The sequence below is a fragment of the Palaemon carinicauda genome, chromosome 43 (genome assembly GCF_036898095.1).
Source record: "Palaemon carinicauda isolate YSFRI2023 chromosome 43, ASM3689809v2, whole genome shotgun sequence".
Lineage (NCBI taxonomy): Eukaryota > Metazoa > Arthropoda > Malacostraca > Decapoda > Palaemonidae > Palaemon > Palaemon carinicauda.
Window position 1 is genome coordinate 3,647,955 of NC_090767.1, and position 12,076 is coordinate 3,660,030.

Sequence of the window (12,076 nt, forward strand, 5' to 3'; positions counted from 1 at the left end):
CCATAGCCATAGCCATAGCCATAGACAAAGACATAGCCAGAGCCATAGCCATACACAGAGATATAGCCATAACCATAGCCATAGACATAGACATAGCCATAGCCATACCCATGGTAGACATAGACATAGCCATAGCCATAGCCATAAACATAGACATAGCCATAGACATAGCCATAGCTATAGTCATAGTCATAGTCATAGCCACAGACATAGACATAGCCATAGCCATAGCCTTAGACATAGCCATAGTCATAGCCATAGACAGAGCCATAGTCATTGACATAGCTATAGCCATAGCCATAGCCATAGACATAGACAGAGATATAGCCATAGACAGAGATATAGCATACCCATTGACGAAATGTAGCCGAAGGGGTAGCCATAGCCATAGCCATAGATGTAGCCATAGCCATAGACATAGACATAGACATAGCCATAGCCATAGCCATAGCAGTAGCCATAGCCGTAGCCGTAGCTTTAGCCATAAACTTAGCCATTGCCATAGCCGTAGCCATAGCCATAGACATAGACATAGACATAGCCATAGCCATAGCCATGGTATATATAGCCATAGACATAGCCAGAGCCATAAACATAGCCATAGCCATAGCCATTACCAAAGCCATAGCCATAACCATAGACAAAGTTATAGATATAGCCATAGACAAAGGCATAGATATAGACATAGCAATAGGCATAGACTGACATAGACATAGACATAGCAATAGGCATAGAGTGACATAGACATAGACATAGATATCGCCATGGTAGACATATACAAAGACATAGCAGTTGCTCTATTCATAGCCAAAGACATAGCAATAGCCAGAGCCATTGCCATTGCCATAGCCATAGCCATAGCCATAGCCTTAGCCATAGCCATAGCCATAGCCACAGAGACATAGCTATAGACATACACATTGCCCGAGCTAGAGCCATAGCCATAGCCATAGACATAGATATAGCCATAGACATAGCCATAGCCATAGCCATAGCCAGAGATATAGCCATAAAGAAAGTCATAGTCAGAGATGTAGCCGTAGCCGTAGCCATGGACGTGGACTTTTACATAGCCATAGCCATAGACATAGACATAGACATGGACATGGACATGTCCATGGGTATACCCATAAACATATCCATAGCCATAGCCATAGCCATAGACATAGACAGAGACATAACCATACATAGACATAGCCATAGCCAGAGCCATAGCCATAGACGTAGACTTAGACATAGCCATAGCTGAAGATATCGACATAGCCATAGCCATAGCCATAGACAGAACAATAGACATAGCCATAGACATAGCCTTAGCCATAGACATAGCCATAGCCATAGACATAGCCATAATCATAGCCATAGCCATAGCCGTAGCATCCATAGCCCTAGCCATAGACATACACATAGCATTAGCCTTGGACATAGCAATACACAGACTTAGACATAGCCATAGACATAGACATAACTATAGATAGAGACAGAGCTATAGCCATAGCAATAGCCATAGCAATAGATACACATAGCCAGAGCTATAGCCATAGTTATAGCCATAGCCATAGCCATAGACATAGCCATAGACATAGACTTAGCCATAGCCATAGCCATAGACATACCCATAGCCATAGCCATAGCCATATACATTGATATTGACAGAGCCATAGCCATAGCCAATGCCATAGCAATAGCCATAGCCATAGCCATAGACATTGCCATAGCCATAGTCATAGCCATAGCCATAGATATAGCCATAGCCATAGCCATAGACATAGATATAGTCATAGCCATAGACATAGACAAACATAGACATATCCATTGCCATAGTCATAGCCATAGCTATACACATAGACATAGACATAGAAATAGATATGAACATAAACATAACCATAGCCATAGCCATAGACATGGTTATAGTCATAGGCATAGCCATAGACGTAGCCATACACGTAGCCTAGCCATAGACATAGACATAGCCATAGCCATACTCATAGCCATAGCCCTAAACATAGCCATAGCCATAGCAATTGCAATAGCCACAGTCAAAGACATAGACATAACGAGCCATAGCCATAGCCAGAGCCATAGCCATAGACATAGCCATAGCCGTAGCCATAGCCATTGACATAGACATAGCCATACACATAGACATAGCCATAGCCATAGCAATAGCCATATCCATAGCTATAGCCATAGCCATAGCCTTAACCTTAGTCAAAGACATAGCCATAGCCTTAGCCATAGTCATAGACATTGCCAAAGCCATAGCCATAGCCATACCCATGGTAGGCATAGACATAGCCTTAGCCATAGCCATAGACAGACATAGACATAGACAAACACAGAGCCATAGCTATGGCCATAGTCATAGCCATAGCCATAGCCATAGCTATAGCCGTAGACATAGACATAGCCATAGCCATAGCCATAGACATAGACATTGCCATAGCCATAGCCATAGCTATAGACATAGACCTAGACACAGAATTACACTTAGCATAGCCATTGATGTAGCCGTAGCCATAGCTGTAGCCAAAGCCAGAGCCATAGCCATAGCCAAAGACATAGCCACAGATGTAGCTTTAGCCGTACCCATAGCCGTAGACGTAGCCATAGACATAGACACATAGAGAAACATAGCCATAGACATGGCTATAACCATAGCCATAGCCATAGACATACACATAGCCATAGCCATAGTTGTAGCCGTAGCCATTGCCATAGCCATAGACGTAGCTATAGCTGTATCCAAGGCCGTACCCATAGACATAGACATAGACATAGCCATAGCCATAGACATAGACATAGCCTTAGCCATAGCCATGGTATACATAGCCATAGACATAGCCAGAGCCATGGCCATAGCCCTTGCCATAACCATAGACAAAGTTATAGACGTAGACATAGACATAGACATAGCAATAGGCATAGACAGACATAGACATAGACATACACATATACATAGCCATAGCCATAGACATAGACATAGCCAGAGCCTTAGCCATAGACATAGTCATAGCCATAGCTATAGCCATAGCTATAGCCATAGTTGTAGCCATAGCAGTAGCTATAGACATAGACATAGCCATATAAATAGATATAGAATTAGCCATAGCCATAGCCATGGTAGACAAAGACATAGCTATAGCCATAGCCATATCCATAGACAAAGACATAGCCATAGCCATAGTCATAGACATAGCCATAGCCATAGACATATCCATAGACAGACAAAGCCATAGCCATAGCCATAGAAATAGCCATAACAATAGCCAATGTCATAGACATAGATATAGCCATAGGCATAGCCATAGACATAGACATAGACATAGACATAGACAGACAGACATAAACATAGACATAGCCATAGCCATAGACAGAGCCAGAGATATAGACATAGCCATAGCTATAGCCATAGCTGTAGCCATTGCCGTAGCCGTAGCCTTAGCCATAAACGTAGCCATAGCCATAGCCGTAGCCGTAGCCATAGACATAGACATAGACATAGCCATAGCCATAGACATAGACAGAGCCTTTGCCATAGCCATGGTATATATAGCCATAGACATAGCCACAGCCATAGACATAGCCATAGCCATAGCCATCACCATAGCCATAGCCATAACCATAGACAAAGTTATAGATATAGCCATAGACAAAGACATAGACACAGACATAGCAATAGGCATAGACTGACATAGACATAGACATAGACATAGCCATAGCCATAGCCATAGACATAGACATAGCCATAGCAAAAGACATAGCCATAGACATAGACATAGCCATAGCCATAGTTTTAGCCATAGCTGTAACCATAGCCATACCCATAGATATAGACATAGCCATAGACATAGATATACACCTAGCCATAGCCATAGCCATGGTAGACAGAGATATAGCCATAGCCATAGCCAGAAACATAGACAAAACCATAGCCATAGCCAAAGCCAGAGACATAGACATAACCATAGACATAGACATAGACATAGACAGACATAAACATAGACAGCCATAGCCAGAGACATAGATATAGACATAGCCATAGCAATAGCCATAGCCATGGTAGAAATATACATAGACATAGCAGTAGCTTTATCCATAGACAGACATAGCAATAGCCATAGCCATTGCCATTGGCATAGCCTTAGCCATAGCCATAGTCTTAGCCATAGCCATAGCCATAGCCGCACAGACATAGCCATAGACATAGACATTGCCAAAGCTAGAGCCATAGCCATAGCCATAGACATAGATAGAGCCATAGACATAGCCAGAGCCATAGCCATAGCCATAGATATAGCCATAGACATAGCCATAGACAAAGCCATAGCTAGAGACATAGATATAGCCACAGACATAGCCATAGCATTAGCCATAGCCATAGATATAGCCATAGACATAGCCATAGACAAAGTCATAGCCAGAGACGTAGCCGTAGCCGTAGCCATGAACGTGGACGTTTACATAGCCATAGCCATACACATAGACATAGATATGGACATGACCATGGGTATACCCATAAACATATCCATAGCCATAGCCATAGCCATAGACATAGACAGAGATATAACCATAGACATACACATAGCCATAGCCATAGACGTAGACCTAGACATAGCCATAGCTGAAGATATAGACATAGCCATAGCCATAGCCATAGACAGAGCAATAGACATAGCCATAGACATAGCCATAGCCATAGACATAGCCATAGCCAGAGACATAGCCATAATCATAGCCATAGCCATAGCCAGATCATCCATAGCCCTAGCTATAGACATACACATAGAAATAGCCATAGCCATATTATTATTATTATTATTATTATTACTATCCAAGCTACAACCCTAGTTACAAAAGCAAGACGCTATAAGTCCAGGGGCTCCAACAGGGAAAAATAGCCCAGTGAGGAAAGGAAATAAGGAAATAAATAAATGAAGAGAACAAATTAACAATAAATCATTCTAAAAACAGTAACAACGTCAAAACAGACATGTCATATATAAACTATTATCAGCATTAAAAACAAATATGTCATAAATAAACTATAAAATGACTCATGTCCGCCTGGTCAACAAAAAAGCATTTGCTCCAACTTTGAACTTTTGAAGTTCTACTGATTCAACCACCCGATTAGGAAGATCATTCCACAACTTGGTAACAGCTGGAATAAAACTTCTTGAGTACTGCGTAGTATTGAGTCTTATGATGGAAAAGGCCTGGCTATTAGAATTAACTGCCTGTCTAGTATTACGAACAGGATAGAATTGTCCAGGGAGATCTGAATGTAAAGGATGGTCAGAGTTGTGAAAAATCTTATGCAACATGCATAATGAACTAATTGAACGACAGTGCCAGAGATTAATACCGAGATCAGGAATAAGAAATTTAATAGACCGTAAGTTTTTGTCCAACAAATTGAGATGAGAATCAGCAGCTGAAGACCAAACAGGAGAATAATACTCAAAACAAGGTAGAATGAAAGAATTAAAACACTTCTTCAGAATAGATTGATCACCGAAAATCTTGAAAGACTTTCTCAATAAGCCTATTTTTTGTGCAATTGAAGAAGACAGAGACCTTATATGTTTCTCAAAAGTAAATTTACTGTCGAGAATCACACCTAAAATTTTGAAAGAGTCATACATATTTAAAGAAACATTATCAATACTGAGATCCGGATGTTGAGGAGCCACCGTCCTTGACCTACTTACAATCATACTTTGAGTTTTGTTAGGATTCAACTTCATACCCCATAATTTGTACCATGCACTAATTCTAGCTAAATCTCTATTAAGGGATTCACCAACCCTAGATCTACATTCAGGGGATGGAATTGATGCAAAGAGAGTAGCATCATAGCCTTAGATATAGCAATACACATAGACTTCGACATAGCCATAGACATAGACATAACTATAGATAGAGACAGAGGTATAGCCATAGCCATAGCCATAGCCATAGATACACATAGCCAGAGCTATACCCATAGTTATAACCATAGCCATAGCCATAGACATAGCCATAGACATAGACTTAGCCTTAGCCATAGCCATAGCCATACACATACCCATAGCCATAGCCATAGCCATAGCCATAGACATTGACATTGACAGAGCCATAGCCATAGCCAATGCCATAGCCATAGCCATAGCCATAGCCATAGACATTGCCGTAGCCATAGTCATAGCCATAGCCATAGATATAGCTAGAGTCATAGCCATAGACATAGATATAGCCATAGCCATAGATATAGACACACAGAGACATAGCCATAGCCATAGTCATAGCCATAGCCACAGACATGGACATAGACATAGAAATAGATATGGACATAAACATAGCCATAGCCATAGCCAGAGACATGGTTATAGTCATACGCATAGCCATAGACGTACCCATAGCCGTAGCCTAGCCATAGACATAAACATTGTCATAGCCATACTCATAGCCGTAGCCCTAGACATAGCCATAGCCATAGCAATTGCAATAGCCACAGCCAAAGACATAGACATAACCAGCCATAGCCATAAGCATAGCCATAGACATAGCCATAGCCATAGCCATAGTCATAGCCATAGACATAGCCATAGACATAGACAGAGCCATAGCCATAGCAATAGCCATAGCCATAGCCATAGCTATAGCCATAGCCATAGCCTTAACCATAGTCAAAGACATAGCCAGAGCCTTAGATTTAAACATAGATATTGCCAAAGCCATAGCCATAGTCATACCTATCGTAGACATAGACATAACTTTAGCCATAGCCATAGACAGACATAGATATAGACATACACATAGCCATAGCTATAGCCACAGTCATAGTCATAGCCATAGCCATAGAAATAGACATAGCCATAGTCTTAGCCATAGCCTTAGACATAGCCTTAGCCATAGCCATAGACATAGCCATAGTCATAGACATAGTTATAGCCATAGCCATAGCCATAGACATAGATATAGACATAGCCATAGACATAGATATAGCATACCTATTGACGTAACATACCCGTAGCTGTAGCCATAGCCATAGCCATAGATGTAGCCATAGCCGTAGCCATAGACATAGACATAACCAGAGACATAGCCATAGCCATAGCCATAGCTGTAGCCGTAGCCGTAGCTGTAGCCTTAGCCATAAACGTAGCCATAGCCATAGCCGTAGCTGTAGCCATAGACATAGACATAGACATAGCCATAGCCATAGACATAGACATAGCATTAGCCATAGCCGTGGTGTATATAGCCATAGCCATAGCCATCACCATAGCCATAGCCATAACCATAGACAAAGTTATAGATATAGCCATAGACAAAGACATAGACATAGACATAGCAATAGGTATAGACTGACATAGACATAGACATACACATAGCCATAGACATAGATATACACCTAGCCATATCCATAGCCATGGTTTACATAGATATAGCCATAGCCATAGCCAGAGACATAGACATAGCCATAGCCATAGCCAGAGCCATAGACATAGACATAGCCATAGCCACAGAAAGACATAGCCATAGCCATGACCATAGACAAAACCATAGCCTTAGCCAAAGCCATAGACATAGATATAGCCATAGACATAGACATAGACAGACATAAACATACACATAGCCATAGTCATAGACATAGCCATAGACATAGACTCAGCCATGGTTGACATATACATAGACATAGCAGTAGCTATATCCGTAGCCATAGACATAACAATAGTCATAGCCATTGCCATTGCCATAGCCAAAGCCATAGCCATAGTCTTAGCCATAGCCATAGCCATAGCCACACAGACATAGCCATAGACATAGACATTGCCCGAGCTAGAACCATAGCCATAGCCATAGACATAGATATAGCCATAGACATAGCCATAGCCATAGCCCTATATATAGCAATAGACATAGCCATAGACAAAGCCATAGCCAGAGACTTAGATATAGCCATAGACATAGTCATAGCCATAGCTATAGCCAGAGATATAGCCATGGACAAAGTCATAGCCAGAGATTAGCCGTAGTCGTACCCATGGACGTGGACTTTTACATAGCCATAGCCATAGACATAGACATAGACATAGACATGGACATGGACATGTCCATGGGTATACCCATAAACATATCCATAGCCATAGCCATAGCCATAGACATAGAGAGAGACATAACCATAGACATAGACATAGCCATAACCATAGCCATAGACATAGACTTACACAGCCATAGCTGAAGATATAGACATAGCCATAGCCATAGCCATAGACAGAGCAATAGACAGAGCCATAGACATAGCCATAGCCATAGACATAGCCATAGCCATAGACATAGCCATAATCATAGCCATAGCCATAGCCAGAGCATCCATAGCACTAGCCATAGACATACACATAGCCATAGCCATAGCCATAGCCTTAAACATAGCAATACACATAGACTTAGACATAGCCATAGACATAGACATAACTATAGATAGAGACAGAGCTATAGCCATAGCCATAGCCATAGACATAGCCATAGACATAGACTTAGCCATAGTCATAGCCATAGAAACACCCATAGCCTTAGCCATAGCTATAGACATTGACATTGACAGAGCCATAGCCATAGCCAATGCCATAGCCATAGCCATAGCCATAGCCATAGACATTGCCATAGCCATAGTCATAGCCATAGCTATAGATATAGCCATAGTCATAGCCATAAACATAGATATAGCCATAGCCATAGACATAGACAGAAATAGACATAGCAATAGCCATAGTCATAGCCATAGCCATAGACATAGACAGAGACATAGAAATAGATTTAGACATAAACATAGCCATAGCCATAGCCATAGACATGGTTATAGTCATAGGCATAGCCATAGACGTAGCCTTAGCCGTAGCCTAGCCATAGACATAGACAGAGCCATAGCCATACTCATAGCCATAGCCCTAGACAGAGACAGAGCCATAGCCATAGTAATAGCCATAGCCATAGCTATAGCCATAGCCATAGCCTTAACCATAGTCAAAGACATAGCCATAGCCTTAGTCATAGACATAGACATTGCCGAAGCCATAGCCAAAGCCATATCCATGATAACATAGACATAGCCTTAGCCATAGCCATAGACATAGCTTTAGCCGTACCCATAGCCGTAGACGTAGCCATAGACATAGACAGAGACATAGCCATAGACATGGCCATAATCATAGCCATAGCCATAGACATACCCATAGCCATAGCCATAGCTCTAGCCGTAGCCGTAGCCATAGCCATAGACGTAGCTATAGCTGTAGCGAAGGCGGTAGCCATAGACATAGACTTAGACATAGCCATAGCCATAGACATAGACATAGACATAGCCTTAGCCATAGCCAGGGTATACATAGCCATAGACATAGCCATAGCCATAGCCATAGCCATTGCCATAACCATAGACAAAGTTATAGACGTAGACATAGACATAGACATAGCAATAGTCATAGACAGACATAGACATAGACATACACATATACATAGCCATAGCCATTGACATAGACATAGCCAGAGCCGTAGCCATAGACATAGTCATAGCCATAGCCATAGCCATAGCTATAGTCATAGTTGTAGCCATAGCAGTAGCTATAGACATAGACATAGCCATAGAAATAGATATAGACTTGGTAGCCATGGTAGACAAAGACATAGCCATAGCCATAGCCATATCCATAGACAAAGACATAGTCATAGCCATAGTCATAGACATAGCCATAGCCATAGACATAGCCAGAGACAAAGCCATAGCACTAGCCAATGCCATAGACATAGATATAGCCATAGGCATAGCCATAGACATACACATAGACATAGACAGACAGGCATAAACACAGACAGAGCCATAGCTATAGACCTAGCCAGAGACATAGACTAGCCATAGCTATAGACATAGACAGAGACATAGCCATAGCCAAAGACATAGACATAGCCATAGCCATAGCCATGGTACACATATACATAGACACAAGCCATAGATATATATATATATATAGCCATAGACATAGCCATAGCCATAGCCATTGCCATTGCTATAGCCATAGCCAGAGTCATAGCCATAGTTATGGCCATAGCCACACAGACATAGCCATAGCCATAGACATAGAAATAGCCAGAGCCGTAGCCATAGCCGTAGCAATAGCTATAGCCTTAGCCAATGATGTAGCCTTAGCTGTAGCCGTAGCCATAGTCATAGCGCAAGCTGTAACCATAGCCTAACTCTAGACATAGACATACACATAGACATAGCATTAGCCATAGACATAGACATAGACATGGACATAGCCATAGCCATAGCCATAACCATAGCCATGGTAGACATAGCCGTAGCCATAGCTATAGCCATAGACATAGCCATAGCCATAGCCAAAGCTCTAGACATAGCCATAGACATAGCCATAGCCATAGCCAGAGACATAGCCATAGCCATAGCCATAGCCATAGACTTAGACATAGACAGACATAGACATAAACATACAGGTAGACTTTGCCATAGCCATAGCCATAGACATGGACCTAGATATAGCCATAGCCATAGACATAGACATAGCCATAGCCATTGCCATAGACATAGACATAACCATAGACAAAGTTATAGATATAGCCATAGACAAAGACATAGACATAGACATAGCAATAGGTATAGACTGACATAGACATAGACATACACATAGCCATAGACATAGATATACACCTAGCCATATCCATAGCCATGGTTTACATAGATATAGCCATAGCCATAGCCAGATACATAGACATAGCCATAGCCATAGCCAGAGCCATAGACATAGACATAGCCATAGCCACAGAAAGACATAGCCATAGCCATGACCATAGACAAAACCATAGCCTTAGCCAAAGCCATAGACATAGATATAGCCATAGACATAGACATAGACAGACATAAACATACACATAGCCATAGTCATAGACATAGCCATAGACATAGACTCAGCCATGGTTGACATATACATAGACATAGCAGTAGCTATATCCGTAGCCATAGACATAACAATAGTCATAGCCATTGCCATTGCCATAGCCAAAGCCATAGCCATAGTCTTAGCCATAGCCATAGCCATAGCCACACAGACATAGCCATAGACATAGACATTGCCCGAGCTAGAACCATAGCCATAGCCATAGACATAGATATAGCCATAGACATAGCCATAGCCATAGCCCTATATATAGCAATAGACATAGCCATAGACAAAGCCATAGCCAGAGACTTAGATATAGCCATAGACATAGTCATAGCCATAGCTATAGCCAGAGATATAGCCATGGACAAAGTCATAGCCAGAGATTAGCCGTAGTCGTACCCATGGACGTGGACTTTTACATAGCCATAGCCATAGACATAGACATAGACATAGACATGGACATGGACATGTCCATGGGTATACCCATAAACATATCCATAGCCATAGCCATAGCCATAGACATAGAGAGAGACATAACCATAGACATAGACATAGCCATAACCATAGCCATAGACATAGACTTACACAGCCATAGCTGAAGATATAGACATAGCCATAGCCATAGCCATAGACAGAGCAATAGACAGAGCCATAGACATAGCCATAGCCATAGACATAGCCATAGCCATAGACATAGCCATAATCATAGCCATAGCCATAGCCAGAGCATCCATAGCACTAGCCATAGACATACACATAGCCATAGCCATAGCCATAGCCTTAAACATAGCAATACACATAGACTTAGACATAGCCATAGACATAGACATAACTATAGATAGAGACAGAGCTATAGCCATAGCCATAGCCATAGACATAGCCATAGACATAGACTTAGCCATAGTCATAGCCATAGAAACACCCATAGCCTTAGCCATAGCTATAGACATTGACATTGACAGAGCCATAGCCATAGCCAATGCCATAGCCATAGCCATAGCCATAGCCATAGACATTGCCATAGCCATAGTCATAGCCATAGCTATAGATATAGCCATAGTCATAGCCATAAACATAGATATAGCCATAGCCATAGACATAGACAGAAATAGACATAGCAATAGCCATAG

General features: G+C 41.7%; 3 protein-coding genes across 3 annotated transcripts; all 3 read right to left on the bottom strand.

The window, feature by feature from the left end:
• Positions 1-1,778: 1,778 nt before the first annotated feature.
• Positions 1,779-3,122, bottom strand: LOC137633518 (keratin-associated protein 21-1-like). Its single transcript, XM_068365813.1, has 4 exons — positions 2,977-3,122; positions 2,590-2,739; positions 2,339-2,458; positions 1,779-1,836 (listed from the first exon to the last, which is right to left on the bottom strand). The coding sequence occupies exons 1-4, from the start codon at positions 3,120-3,122 to the stop codon at positions 1,779-1,781; spliced, it is 474 nt and encodes a 157-aa protein (XP_068221914.1).
• A 3,337-nt stretch (positions 3,123-6,459) lies between these two features.
• On the bottom strand, positions 6,460-8,202 carry LOC137633519 (occludin-like). The gene is made up of 4 exons (XM_068365814.1): positions 8,051-8,202; positions 7,619-7,827; positions 6,996-7,133; positions 6,460-6,737 (listed from the first exon to the last, which is right to left on the bottom strand). The coding sequence occupies exons 1-4, from the start codon at positions 8,200-8,202 to the stop codon at positions 6,460-6,462; spliced, it is 777 nt and encodes a 258-aa protein (XP_068221915.1).
• Positions 8,203-9,124: 922 nt separating this feature from the next.
• On the bottom strand, positions 9,125-10,315 carry LOC137633521 (keratin-associated protein 6-2-like). The gene is made up of 3 exons (XM_068365815.1): positions 10,241-10,315; positions 9,522-9,773; positions 9,125-9,238 (listed from the first exon to the last, which is right to left on the bottom strand). Exons 1-3 carry the CDS (start codon positions 10,313-10,315, stop codon positions 9,125-9,127), a joined length of 441 nt encoding a protein of 146 aa, XP_068221916.1.
• Positions 10,316-12,076: the final 1,761 nt, after the last annotated feature.

Coding starts and splice junctions, on each gene's coding strand:
- LOC137633518 (XM_068365813.1), bottom strand. CDS start 3,122: ATGGCTATGGCTATGGCTAATTCTATATCTATTTATATGGCTATGTCT. Junction 2,740..2,976: donor AAGGCTCTGGCTATGTCTAT/GTCTATGGCTAT, acceptor CCTTGGATACAG/CTATAGCTACGTCTATGGCT. Junction 2,459..2,589: donor GGCTACGTCTACGGCTATGG/GTACGGCTAAAG, acceptor CTATGTCTATAG/CTATGGCTATGGCTATGGCA.
- LOC137633519 (XM_068365814.1), bottom strand. CDS start 8,202: ATGGCTATGGTTATGGCTATGTCTATGTCTATGGTTATGTCTCTCTCT. Junction 7,828..8,050: donor ATGTCTATGGCTATGGCTAT/GTAAAAGTCCAC, acceptor CTATGGTTCTAG/CTCGGGCAATGTCTATGTCT. Junction 6,738..6,995: donor CGGGTATGTTACGTCAATAG/GTATGCTATATC, acceptor TGTCTACGATAG/GTATGACTATGGCTATGGCT.
- LOC137633521 (XM_068365815.1), bottom strand. CDS start 10,315: ATGGCTATGGCTATGTCCATGTCTATGTCTATGTCTATGGCTAATGCT. Junction 9,774..10,240: donor TGTGTATGTCTATGTCTAGA/GTTAGGCTATGG, acceptor GGCATTGGCTAG/TGCTATGGCTTTGTCTCTGG. Junction 9,239..9,521: donor ACGGCTCTGGCTATGTCTAT/GTCAATGGCTAT, acceptor GGCTACGGCTAG/AGCTATGGCTATGGCTATGG.